The 12,567-nt window shown below is 48.4% G+C and overlaps 8 protein-coding genes across 8 annotated transcripts; 5 read left to right on the top strand and 3 right to left on the bottom strand.

Moving 5' to 3' along the window:
- The first annotated feature begins 32 nt into the window (after positions 1-32).
- On the top strand, positions 33-683 carry K444DRAFT_134655 (uncharacterized protein). The gene is made up of 3 exons (XM_024870489.1): positions 33-55; positions 112-414; positions 475-683. The coding sequence occupies exons 2-3, from the start codon at positions 180-182 to the stop codon at positions 558-560; spliced, it is 321 nt and encodes a 106-aa protein (XP_024730955.1). The 5' UTR covers positions 33-55; positions 112-179; the 3' UTR covers positions 561-683.
- Positions 684-1,938: 1,255 nt separating this feature from the next.
- On the top strand, positions 1,939-4,199 carry K444DRAFT_667694 (uncharacterized protein; the record flags this gene model as incomplete). The annotated part of the gene is made up of 4 exons (XM_024887327.1): positions 1,939-2,460; positions 2,634-3,006; positions 3,148-3,249; positions 3,376-4,199. The coding sequence occupies 4 exons, from the start codon at positions 1,939-1,941 to the stop codon at positions 4,197-4,199; spliced, it is 1,821 nt and encodes a 606-aa protein (XP_024730954.1).
- An 888-nt stretch (positions 4,200-5,087) lies between these two features.
- On the top strand, positions 5,088-7,650 carry K444DRAFT_634829 (kinase-like protein; the record flags this gene model as incomplete). The annotated part of the gene is made up of 3 exons (XM_024883799.1): positions 5,088-5,509; positions 5,557-6,538; positions 6,592-7,650. The coding sequence occupies 3 exons, from the start codon at positions 5,088-5,090 to the stop codon at positions 7,648-7,650; spliced, it is 2,463 nt and encodes an 820-aa protein (XP_024730953.1).
- Positions 7,651-7,772: 122 nt separating this feature from the next.
- Positions 7,773-8,303, bottom strand: K444DRAFT_134599 (uncharacterized protein). The gene has a single exon (XM_024870488.1). It carries the CDS (start codon positions 8,104-8,106, stop codon positions 7,837-7,839), a length of 270 nt encoding a protein of 89 aa, XP_024730952.1. The 5' UTR covers positions 8,107-8,303; the 3' UTR covers positions 7,773-7,836.
- K444DRAFT_134591 (uncharacterized protein) lies at positions 7,893-8,427 on the top strand. The gene is made up of 2 exons (XM_024870487.1): positions 7,893-7,913; positions 8,027-8,427. Exon 2 carries the CDS (start codon positions 8,138-8,140, stop codon positions 8,351-8,353), a length of 216 nt encoding a protein of 71 aa, XP_024730951.1. The 5' UTR covers positions 7,893-7,913; positions 8,027-8,137; the 3' UTR covers positions 8,354-8,427.
- K444DRAFT_618505 (uncharacterized protein) lies at positions 8,037-8,776 on the bottom strand. The gene has a single exon (XM_024881333.1). It carries the CDS (start codon positions 8,711-8,713, stop codon positions 8,501-8,503), a length of 213 nt encoding a protein of 70 aa, XP_024730950.1. The 5' UTR covers positions 8,714-8,776; the 3' UTR covers positions 8,037-8,500.
- An 848-nt stretch (positions 8,777-9,624) lies between these two features.
- Positions 9,625-10,333, top strand: K444DRAFT_646409 (NAD(P)-binding protein; the record flags this gene model as incomplete). The annotated part of the gene is made up of 2 exons (XM_024885197.1): positions 9,625-10,096; positions 10,173-10,333. The coding sequence occupies 2 exons, from the start codon at positions 9,625-9,627 to the stop codon at positions 10,331-10,333; spliced, it is 633 nt and encodes a 210-aa protein (XP_024730949.1).
- A 16-nt stretch (positions 10,334-10,349) lies between these two features.
- Positions 10,350-12,547, bottom strand: K444DRAFT_598440 (acetyl-CoA synthetase-like protein). Its single transcript, XM_024878533.1, has 4 exons — positions 12,198-12,547; positions 11,515-12,138; positions 11,141-11,454; positions 10,350-11,082 (listed from the first exon to the last, which is right to left on the bottom strand). The coding sequence occupies exons 1-4, from the start codon at positions 12,289-12,291 to the stop codon at positions 10,477-10,479; spliced, it is 1,638 nt and encodes a 545-aa protein (XP_024730948.1). The 5' UTR covers positions 12,292-12,547; the 3' UTR covers positions 10,350-10,476.
- Positions 12,548-12,567: the final 20 nt, after the last annotated feature.

Genomic DNA, 12,567 nt, shown 5'->3' with positions numbered 1-12,567 from the left:
TGCAATATTTTCAAAGCTCAAGTTGACTAAATCGAAAACAAGATTAAATGCAGTTGTAAGCACAAGTCCCAGACCCCAGACGACGAACACAAGAGACTAAACAACGCATAGCTGGTAGCCTTGCAGGCCATGCTGAGCAGGGCGATTCTGTTAAGAGGACTGCACCCCTCCAACTTCCAATGAGAAAATACAAAAAGAATGACTGCAACGAAATACGGAGAGAAGTCAGATCAAGGAAGCAATGTCAAAGGTCCACACCATTTATGTCCATCAACGTCGTCCACGCATACATGGCTACATATGCATATATCGTTTTCTCCCCCAGATATATCATTCAATCACCAACCATTATTCTCATGCATGTATTGCCTCCTTCGCTCCAGAGCGTTTCTTGTTTGAGTATCTTAAGCTGTTGTATGTCAGCACTAGCCCCCTTTTCTCAACATGAATGAATTGCTTACGCTCTATCTTCAGCTTTCTTCTGGCAGTCTGCGCACTTCATTGTGCTGCTTTGGTCACTGCGGACTGAGGGGACTGGACAATGGGGGAGACCATCGTAGGACATCTGGACAAGCTCACAAGGGACCACATCCCCTCTCATTACAGTACCACATTTGCATCGGGTTATGGGTAAGAAACACATATCGACGATGCCTCTGTCTCTAACTTAGATTTGAGCGTCGAAACGAAACGCAATTGCAGAGCTTGGCGCCTTGTGTGACGAACCTTGGGATGAAAGTGTATTGCTGGCGGCCACTTGCTGAGACTCCAGAGCGTTCAACGAAAGCCGATAGAATGAATCTAAATGATATGTAATGGGCGCGCTTTCGATGGGAACTTTGCTTCAAGCAGCATATTCGAACTACCTACGATCGATGTAGGGTTTGGGGGCTTGCCCAAGTGGATATCGGAGTGTTTGGTTAATCGAGGAATTTGCATCTTTCCAAGATTCAAATTTGTCATGCTAAGTTATCTTAGTGATGGGCACTGGGTCCCATCAGCAATAGGTAATTCTGAGGTATCTTAGTGATGGGCACTGGGTCCCATCAGCAATAGTTAATTCTGAGCTGAACATGCCACAGGTTCCAAAGCTACAACCAGGAATGAGACTCGAAAGAGCATAGTCTGTATTCATGGCACTACTCGATATGGCTCAGATTTGGGTTTTATTGTACCTCTGGCAAAGTTTATTGATTCCTCTGTTTCTGATCGCCCCCCTATTCTCGCTTAAAAGTTTGTCCCCATCCCTATCCCTATCCCCTTACGCCTAGGCGTCGTGTTTTCGTCTGCAGCTTCTCAAAAGTTCTGCCGGTTAGCACATATAGTATGCATTCAAATTATTTCCCCCAAAAAAACTTGATATCAAAGATTGATCGTTTCTTTACAACAGTGGCTTTCTCACGCGGATTGTTCCGCCACGGGCTCAAGCTGCCATACTTGAAGGGTTACAATACAGACTATTCAGCCGACGGGAAATCTACATGAAGAGAATGGATTCGGAGTGTTCACGGATCTCTATCACACTCCTGCCTCATCCACAGAATCAAATACTTCGAGAAAATCATGAGTAAAATCGGCCATGACGACTGGGACCCTCGCTCACAAGCCACAAGTGGCGCATATGTAACGAGCCTGGTGCCCACTAGTCTGTGGATTACAGGGCCTTTAGCGACCAAATAATCACTGAAGCAAAACCTCGACTTTTGCAAATAAACTATAATAAAATAAATTACTATAAAGAAATCAATATTCACTTCTTGTAATTACATCTCTCGATATTTTAAAGGATTATAGTTTGTGGTTATCGAATATAACTTAGTTAAATATCGCGATTTATGTTTTGCGAGGCCTGAAAATCTCGCTAAAATCCACAGACTAGTTGGCACCAGGCCCGTAAGAGATGTTGTGCCTGAATGTCATCAAGGTCAAACCACACAAATGAGCATGATCGACGAGACCCTACCCACAACGGATAACGAATTCATTCACTTCGATCACTCGGCTGGGGATTATGCGGATTATTGGCTTGCCGACTGGGTCAATCTCATCTCTTCAGTCGAAAGCTCTATTCATTCGCCTGCACAAGCTACATCTACCAGCGCACAGAGCCCCAGAGCAAGGAATTCGAGTAAGATGTGCAACCCCGCGACACGATTTCGACGGACCAGCTCAACCTCAACCACACGAGATACACCCTCCGAGCCCAAAGTATCGGCAATACCAGAGGAACAGATAGCCCCGCGTACATCGAGACGAATGTCAGGCGAGATGTCTCGGCCTGAAGCTACTGCGCGGGCTGCTCTCCAGCAGAGTCAGGCTGGGAATAACCATACGGGCAGCGAGGATATGAGTAACATCCACCCTAAACTTCGGGGCCAAACGACAACTACCTCTCGTGGCTCGAAACCGATTCCGGAAACTAGATTCGAGGGCAGAGAATCCATACAGCATGAAGCAAAGGTGAGTTGACAACCTCCAGGTGGGGCCAGCGTCTCAAACACACCCTCAAGTCCAGTGACTTGGTCGTTGAACCGAATGTCTGCCAGCAGGCGGATAGTAGGTTTCAAACAGAAAGTCCATGGTAGTTGCCATGGCTCAGTGGACATACTTAAGCCTCTCCTGTACCACTTCAGCCTCTAGCAAACCTCGCAATTTCTAGGACAGGCACTAACCGTGTTCATACGTGGCAGACCTCCCTACCAGAGCCCTCCGGACGCAGTTCCGAGCCCTCAATACAGTTACCACTACAACCTCACGAGTCTGAAATCTCGACGGACAATACTGAAGGAGGAATAAGGGAGCAGGCTTCGACGTCGTGTCCCTCCAACGCTCCTCTAACTGCAACATTTCATGACAGAGATACTGGTTCTGCAGGCTCAGTTTACTCAGCAAGTTCCTCTTGGCCTAAGAAATGTATATTGGAGGATGATAAGTTAGCAAGCCAGTTGATGGAGCGTGTCGACAGAGTACTCGCAAACATCGACCGCAACCCCGACCTACATAAAGGTATAATAAATATCAAGCTAAGGGGTATAATCAAATCCTTCTACGAAGAAAATATGTATGGACTGGCCGATCACCTATCAGACGCCTCTCTTTTAGCTACGATTATCAGCTGTATGCCAGCAGATAGCACAATGATTATAGATATAGTCGACAAGCTATATTTTGAAGCTAGATGGCGTTTAAAGAAGCCCGTTAGCTCAATACTAGATGCCCACTCATCATCGTCACTTCTGCCCTCGAAGGGTAAAAGCATTCATTCTCGCGCTCCTTGGGGCAAGGCAAAGCGAAGACAGAGGTCGCGCAGTAGGACATCCCCACATAGAAAGCGCCCGAAGCAGAATTCTGTATAGCAAAGTTTCACCGTCGCAGCATCCGAGAGTCGTACTTCGGTGTCTCGAAGCTCAGCTCCAAAAGCTCCAAAAGCTGCAGAAGAGTTCCCATGCCATCTCTGCTTGGAGGGTCCCTTCGAATTTCGCAAGTGGATAAGGCACTATGATATACACTTTCCTCCCTTCTTCTGGCACTGTGGCACATGCAAGTTTACTGCGAATCAACGAGATGGTTTTATCCAGCATTGTAGGGGAAAGAAGCACCGGACAAATATTGAGGGAAGTCCAGAACTCAGTGAGCAGCTGAACAGAAACAAGTTTTGGATTCTTGACGGGGGTCATGAGCGGTGCATCTACTGCGATAAAGAATTCAAAGGCTTGAGCCACAGTGAGAGGAAGACCCATATCATCATGCATCTGAGGGAGGACACTGCCGAATCTTTATCTCGAGCGTTCAATCATCGCTGCAAAAATCTCAGATGTGGGGAAAAAGATTACCACTGGAGACGAAGCAAGTATGTGACCCGAATACTCGGTGATGCAGACGATGATACCCTTGGGACTAGCCGGGACGGCGAGAGCGAGGGGGGTGATGGGAATGATTCAACTGGAACGATCGAAGATGAGGACGAGCTGGAGGGCGATGACTCCACCTCTGAGGACCAAGGACGAATGGGAGGAGGGGGTGAAGGGAGGGGAGGTGGGAGGGGAGGCATGAGAGGAAGTAGAGAGACGAGGATTTTCTGGACGAGCCAATCAAGGCAGCGAACTTGGCCTACATACCAGTCTGCAGTCTTTGCACATATCCCCAGACGACTCCATGGTCAACGCTTATCTGAACGACGATACGGGGTACGCGGTTGACAGCCGTTGGATGCCGAGACGACGCAGCGTTCCTGCAGTTACGGGACATATGGGGGCGCATTTGCAGGAGATCTTACGCCCCTTGAAGCAAAAGAAAGAGAGAATTTCAGATAGATGATTGCCAGCTGTTGACCATATGTCCTGGCCACCCCTGCATAATTCATACCTTGAAACTCCAATGTTCATCTTTGCAGTACGCATATCTCGTAGGAGCAATGCTCTCCCGAGAGCCTTCATGTCCTAAGAAGCTTATCTTAAGACCCGTGATATCCTAAGAAATATCTCCCAGGACTTTTCTCCCAAAATTCTACGGCTCCTGTGAGGTTTTGTACCGCGAGGAATCCTTGATTCCTCGCGTTTTGAAGAATTCAACCGAGGTCATGTGATGTCAAAGCGCGTGGTCCCGTGACAGCTCCTGCGAGTTACAGTTTTTAATTCACCAGCAGCCAAGGGTAGGAATCTACCCATATTTACATTCTAGCTATGCTTCCCTTGTGCTGTAGAACAGTGCTTGGAGCGAGATAAATGTCTTTACCTAAGAAAATAAAGGTGAAAACGCATACGGCTCGAGGGGCCACTAAAGTTCCCCCCAAAAAAAGACACCTTCTAAGGTACTTTCCCTCAAAATCCCAGAATGTTCCCTCGAATTCTTGGGCATTGGGACTTACTGCTCTCCAATGTCTCAGAAGTCTTAGAATATTAAAGGGCCACCTCCTCCAGGGCTAGAAAGATGTCTAAGTTTAAGTGTAGCTGAAGACGTTGAAATTGGTGCCTTAAAGCCTGAGGCATCAATTGAACTATGTTCCTCTCAAAGACGACCTATCGAAGGATTGAGAAACATGAGCCTCTCTGCACCACGGGTCTTACTTTCATCCCTCGCATTTAAGCATGGTCCTCCGAACCCAAAAAGACACCGGTCGAAGAGACCAGAGGGCTGAGTCGGAGCTCATAACGACACATGAACATGAAAGCGAATGGGCTCCCCAGCGCCATTTAAAACGGCAAAGAACTAGCAGCCATGGCGGGGGCAGATCGATCTCGTTTCCCAACTCTGCGACTACTTCGAAGGCTTCGTCTAGGCGCCCTCCAACGGTTGCGGGCGAGATGTCCCCCACCACGCCTTCAGGTTTTCTCATGGAAAATATACACTCCTTCGAGCAGCAGATATCTTCTGTCTTGCCAGAGGTAGAGAGTCTCTGGCCGTCACAACCTCTCTTCCCACAGGAAGAGCCAGAATGTTCCACTGCCGGATCCTATGTTTATAAATGTGAGATATGTGCGAAGGTGTTCTCCATATCGAGTCAACTCAAGTACTTTCCCCTCCTAGCTGCTCGTGATTTATGCTTACAATCATAAGGCGACATCAGAAAGACCATGAAAAGCCAGAACTTTGCATGAGCTGCGACAAGCGGTTTCCTACTAAGTCCGAACTGCGACGCCACGAACAAAGCGTACATGAGTCTTCTAAGAGATTTTACTGCAAGATGGTGCCTTGCAAATACAATAAGACCGGTAGCCAGGATGAAGGGACTTATTTTGGCAACGACATATATTTTGGTCGACTAGCAGCTGTCCGCAGACACCTGAAGGAGGTACACAGGATATCCGATAATCTCGATACATGGATCGAAGAAGAGAAACAAGAGGAGCCAATCGAAACTCTGGCGGAAAAGTTGTTATCAGCTCAAATTGAACATCCTTATGGAAGTAATTCTTATTTCATACCGATCGATCAATTGGAAAACCTACTCGTCGAAACGAACATACGGCAAGAACTGCGCAAGATCTTTCCCACCATGGATGAAGAGAAAATTGAATTCTACACTCACTGCATCTCCTCTTCTTCCCGGAAACTCTTCGCCGTTCTTCTCTGCACTTCGTCTGGAGCCCAAGGGAATCAGAGCCGAGCTATATGCAGCTTTATTGAAGAGGGCGTTACTGATATTGACCTACCATTTGAGAGACTGTACCCGAGTCACCCTGACAACCCGGCCCTTTCATTGAACCAAGCGATATTCACTTTGGCAAGGAAGCCCCATGCCTCCTCATCCAAGGAGTTAGGTCACACACCTCTGGTTGGTTTCAATGCCGTCTTAAGATGGCCCCGACTGGAGGTCCAAAATTTCTCTCGTGAGCAATGGCTTGTCTTAGCTCCAGTTTTCGAAGGCCCACCAGGCACTACTCCTCTTGATCTTTGTTTTCAAAATAGTATCGTCTTGCCTTTCAAGGAAGATGGGGAGAACGATGAGGAACTACTCAAATTTGGAGGCTATTGTGAGATGTGGCCTGTACGAATTCACCCGGCTCATCAAAAACTCCTAACACCAACGAGTCGCTCGGTATATAAGCTTTCCCACGCAGATTTCAGTTGTGCAGCTGACCGATTTTTCAGGGCCCTGAACCTCGCATAGCAGTGAAGAGACTATATTCCCGTAAATTAGGGGACTTCGAAAAGGAACGAAAAATGAAAAGTCAACTTGCACTACAGAAGCACCCACATTTAGTAAGATTGTTGATCACATTCAAATTGAAGGGCCGTTTCTACTTACTCTATCCATATGCCCAGTACAACCTGCGCGAGTATTGGAAGACCCATGCTCGCCCTGTTTCTAGACACGCATATCTCTGGTCTCTTCAGCAAATTTGTGGACTAGCCTCCGCCTTAATTCAGATTCATAAATTCTCGACGGAGCCAACCTCGACAGAAGATGCAGTGGAATCAGCAATTGTCAACCCCAAGATTAGCCGTGAGCGGCCTTCCTTGAACGTTCGCCTGGTTGTCGATCGATCTGAGGCATTTTTCGGCCGACACGGTGATTTAAAACCTGAGAATATCCTCTGGTTCGACGACCTAGAAGGCGTCGATCCACTCGGCATTCTTCAGATCACAGATTTTGGCGTCGGACGATTCCATCGTCTGGAGTCAGGTTCCAAGAAAGATCCTGCGAAGATAAATGGATCATCAAGTTACACCCCGCCTGAATTGATACTCGACAAATTGGTGAGCCGTGCGTATGATATTTGGAGTTTGGGATGTCTTTTCCTTGAATTCATCACGTGGATCATTGATGGTTATGATGGGCTAGAAAGATTTGCGCTCGCCCGACGTGCGACAGCTTTTGATGGTATAGTTGACGACACTTATTATACATTGTTTGTTACAAGTACGGGTCAACGACGAGTTGAAGTCCGGGAAGGGGTAACCAATTGGATCAGAGGGTTACGTTCCAACCAGCGCTGCTCCAGAATGATTATCGCTTTGCTAGACCTAGTGCAGGACCGAATGCTTCAGGTCGACTCAGGGGATCGCATACACGCTGATGGATTGGATGTGCTACTCCACGAAGTGCTTGAGAGGGCTAAGAAGGACAACGGCTATCCCTTGAGTCCTTCCAACCCCACTCTTGAGTGTCAGGTTTACCCACACGTTACATCGATCGAGCGAAGCTAATGAATTTGCTGCGGGCCCGCTTTGGGGATGGGAGATTCAGTGTTCAGGTAAGCCCGCTCAGGAAAAGGCTCCGCTGGTTTACACGGCTGATGAACGGACTATAGTTACTCTTGGATCAGTGGACTATCCTCGCGCCCGAGGCACTGGACGAGGCAAGATGGTACAACCCTTTCTGGAGGATCGCAGCTAATGTGACATCCACAGAACGATGTACGCGCTGTGTGTTGGGTACAAGATCATGAGTTTTCTGGCATTGACTCCAGGTAGCGCTAGTCTTTTGTCTTCATATTTTGTTTGCGGCGGAAGGGCTGTTCTGAAGTCAATTTCCATTGTTGAATCAAGCACATTCCCTGTACCTGAGATAACCAGTGCGAAGGCTGAAGTCGGACGAGGCAAGGTTTTGACGACTCGATGGGAGAGATGCGTGGTCCACGATCTCAGGGACCCCCAGCGCATCAGTGCCCTAATCCAAAGACACTAAGTGGAAATGGAAGACGGAGAGATGACGGAGCACGTGATTGGAAATCGCTCCAGCTTTGTGTCTTCAACCCCAGTAATTATTATCCACGTTATAATTGATACCATCATTATACCTCTCACCACGAACATCGTCGACGAAGTGATAGTTATGATCGGGAGAAGATTCCAATTTAGACTTCGTCGCTGCTTCGCTCATACGTCTCCAAGGGACAACCCTTCATAACACAACCGTTCAATCGGTTTGGGGTTCTAGTTTTTATGGAAAATGAATCTCAGTACCGACTTACCTTTCAATATGTCCTCTAGGTAAGTTTTTCTCGCCCATCTTCGATGCACCCATTTCTTGCTCCTCAACAACGTCCGGCCGCCTTCAGTTGTCAGCAGCTTCCTCTCCATTAGATGAACATCTTTCCAATCCGCCAGACTTCTTCTTCTCCTTCACTCCCTGCGGTGTTCTATCCCTCCTATCGAAAAAGTCTCTTGGCCCATCCCTCGAATTCGGATATTCAACAACCCATCCTGTCATAATCGCATTCCAGAACTTCTTCGCCCCCTTAGCCACCTTCTTCTCCTTGTGCGACATTTTTGAACGAGACTTGCAAAACCGAACATCAACTTTGACTATCCAACGATGGGGAGAGGGAAGGGGGTGTGGAGCTGGGGGGAGACTGATTAATATAGAAGAAAGCGAATCATGAGAGTTTGGTTTACGCTAACCACGTGATCCGTCGAATCCCACGAAATTCCCGAACATCCCGACTTTCTCTCTTCCATGGAATCATCATCGCACCTTCTAATCTAAAACTGTGGCAAAAGCACTTCTAATTGACTCATAGTCATCACCACACATGGCGAGTATCGGTGATAATTTAATGATGATGGCCTCGCCTCGGGATTGGATATCTTGATTTACCCCTGACTCCTCCGTTTCCGGCCCGCAGAGTTGTCGATTCTTTACGGCAGGAGGAACCTTGAAGCTTCGTCACTCCACCACATCCCTTCGAGGATCCTGTCATTAGATCACTTCTGCGAGTGCGAGAGTGATCTCCCGGGGATTAGAATTGAAGCCGGAGAGGTGCATGGAGCAGCCGCGAAGCTGCAGGGGCAAATAGAGGAGGGCCACAAGTGCGCTCTGATACCCCCTTTGAACACCTTCGTGGACTGGGAGCACGAGAATTATGTTTTTCGATGTAACGGATTCTGTGGGATGTCAATATTTACCCCGCAAAGTTGCGGGTTGTATTCCAAAAGGGTTTACTAGGTATTTCTGAGGAATCGTTGTCTTGCTCTTCACATGGTAGGTCAAGCCAATACGGCAGTGCTTCGGTTCGTCCTCCCACAAATGTCTTCATGCAAGGTACGGCTTGAGAAATATCTCCGGACTTAGTACTCTATATCTAATGAATTCTTTTTCCTCTATTCGTCTCAATTCGTTTCTCATAGCCCCTTTAATAGTCACCACACGCTTCACTCAACCTCCAACCACACATCACCATGTCCCACTATAACTTCATCATAGAACGCTCGACTATAGTCTCCGACTTCTCGTCCCAAGTCAAAGGCCGAATCTTTCTCATCACCGGCCCCAGCACAGGCAGCGTCGGTGCCGAAATAGCTCTCACCCTCTCGCGCGGATACCCCTCTACCACCCTCCTCCTCGGGCGTTCCCTCCCCAAGATCCAACCCGTCATCGAAACCATCGACACCATTTCCCCCTCCACCGTCGTCAAATTCGTCCCCCTACTCCTCACCTCTCTAGCCAGCATTGCGCTGCCGCTTAAAACAATCCTCAACGACACGTTCATCCCACACATCGACATCCTAATATATAATGCCGGAATTATGGCTTGCCCCTATGAAAGGTCGGAAGATGGGTTGGAATCTCAATGGCAGATGAATTCCTTGTCTTATTTCCTACTCACTAACCTCCTTCTCCCCAGACGCACGAATAATAAACGCCTCAAGCGTGGCACACCTGGCTTCCGACATCTTATACAACGACCCCGGATTTCCTAACGGATAAACATACAACCCCATCTCAGCACACGCACAATCGAAAACGACAAATATCATCTTCTCCGTTGAACTTAACAGGAGGTTAGCAAAGAGAGGAGTAGAGGGTTTTGCGCTGCATCCAGGCGCTATTGACACTGGTCTTGCGAGACACTTTGCCCTTGAGATGCTAGGGGAGAAGTTTGAGTAGTAAGTGAATTTCGCCTGCGGTCATTGATTGTATGATATCGAGTAAGTACTCACCCATACGATTAACAGAAGTTGGAACAGTTGAGGAAAAGTGGTAAGATAAACATGGTATATATTCCAACATACAACTGCGCCCCTCCAACTCTACAGCTTCGCCTTAACCTCCACCTTCTGCCCCTTAAACCTATCCTTCAACAGCCGCCTCAAAATCTTCCCACTCGCACTCTTTGGCACCTCCTCGATCCACACCACACCCCCTCTCAATCTCTTATGCCCTGCAACCCTCTCATTCAACCAAGCCACCACCTTTTCCTTACTCTCCTCATTCCTCTCAACCCCCTGCTTCGCAACAACACACGCCATCGGAACCTCCGTATGCTGCACCTCATCCTGGACCCCAATAACAGCAACATCATCCACCAGCTCACAACCAGCCAGTAACCCCTCAAGTTCCGCGGGTGCTACTTGGAATCCTTTGTACTTAATGAGTTCCTTGACGCGGTCCGTGATCCACATATTGCCATCTTTGTCTTCGTACCCAATGTCGCCGGTCTTGAAGAAGCCGTCAGACGTCATGGAGGCGGTGGTTGCGGCAGGATTGTTGTGGTACCCGAGGAAGGTGCTAGGGCCTTTGATCCAGAGTTCGCCTTCTTTGCCGTGCGGGACCTCGACGCCGTCGGGAGACATGAACTTGACGATCAGGTTGGGTAAGGGAGGGCCGTTGGAGCCGAGGCCTACGTTCCATTGTTTCTGTTTGATGTTAGGAAATGGTGAGGAGGGTGGATTGGGAGGGGAGAGGGAAACAAACCTGCATATGCGTGACGGGACTAGTCTCACTCAGTCCATACGCCTGCTTCACCTCCGTCCCAAGCCTCTCATACACCGCAAAAATCAACTCTTTACTCAACGGCGCCGCACCGCTCGTAATCATCTTCAGACTACTCAGATTGTACTTCTCAACGACCGGAGATTTAGCGAGGTGCAGGACGATGGGGGGTGCGACGTAGGTGTAGGTGATCTTGTGCTCTTGGACGATGGAGCAGAATTTATGGAGGTCGAAGGAAGACATGACGATGCTAGTCAAGCCGGCGAAGGCGGGGAAGTGGACTAGGCATTGGAGGCCTATCTCATCGTCAACTTTTTTTCTCCCAATTTTGAAGTGGGGAGAGTAAGGGGACATACCATATATATGATAAAACGGCAGCACACTCAACAAAGTATCCTCTTTCCAATGCAAAAAGCTGCCCTCAGAACTATTCACCATGTACATATTACTCACCACATTATAGTGGCTCAACATAACCCCCTTCGGAAGCCCCGTCGTCCCAGACGAATACACCAGAAACGCCAAGTCCTTCTCACAATCAACCTCTTCCCTCTCCCCGACCCCTCCTCCTCCCTCCCTTTCCCCATATACCAAAAAATCCCTCCAATACCCCAAGCCCCCTTCCTGCTCATCGCCAATCAGCACCACTTTCTCTTTTGGGATCCCAGCTTCGCTAGCAGCTCGAAGAGCAACGGAAAGCAAATGCTTCTGCGTGAAAAGCGCCCGGGCACCAGAATCTTTCAAATGATGGACTAGCTCTCGAGCCGTATAAGCTGGGTTGGCAGGCGAAACGATCCCGCCCGCCCAGTGCACGCCCCACGTGATAGCAGGCGTGTCGATGCAGTTCTGTGCAAACAGTGCGAGGACATCATTCTTTTTCCATCCCCATTTCGAGCGCAGACCACGTCCAAACAAGATAGTTGTATCTTTCAGATGGGAGAATGTGTAGTTGCGACCTGTGTCGGGGTTTTGGTATATCACTAAACAGAGGGAGGCAGATTAGTTGGGGGGGGGGGAGGAGGGGAAGGAGAGTGAGTACCTTGAGAATCAGGGAATGGCTTTGACGGCCTCGAGAACAGCGCGCTCCAGATGTCTGTCTTTGGGATCTCGATTTCGGGGGCTCTGTATGCCATCTTCCTTCTCTAATTCCCAACTTAAACTCCCTTCTCTGTCTGTCACGTTTCGCTTGGCTTTCCCCCGCAATTTGAAGATTCGCTTCTTCCCTCTTATGACGAAATCCCCAACTAACCCTTGATCAATCAAGGACTGAACGAACGAATGAAACCGAAAGAAGTGCAACTCGGTCATAAATACAAGAAGAGTAAAGACATGAGCTGAAAAAGAGAAACTTCTAAAACCTTTCCCGAAAAATTGACGTCGGGATTGGAGCAAGGATGGTGGAGGTTCGA

The sequence above is a fragment of the Hyaloscypha bicolor genome (genome assembly GCF_002865645.1).
Source record: "Hyaloscypha bicolor E unplaced genomic scaffold K444scaffold_136, whole genome shotgun sequence".
Taxonomy (NCBI): domain Eukaryota; kingdom Fungi; phylum Ascomycota; class Leotiomycetes; order Helotiales; family Hyaloscyphaceae; genus Hyaloscypha; species Hyaloscypha bicolor.
This window is presented reverse-complemented; position numbering and strand designations above follow the sequence as displayed.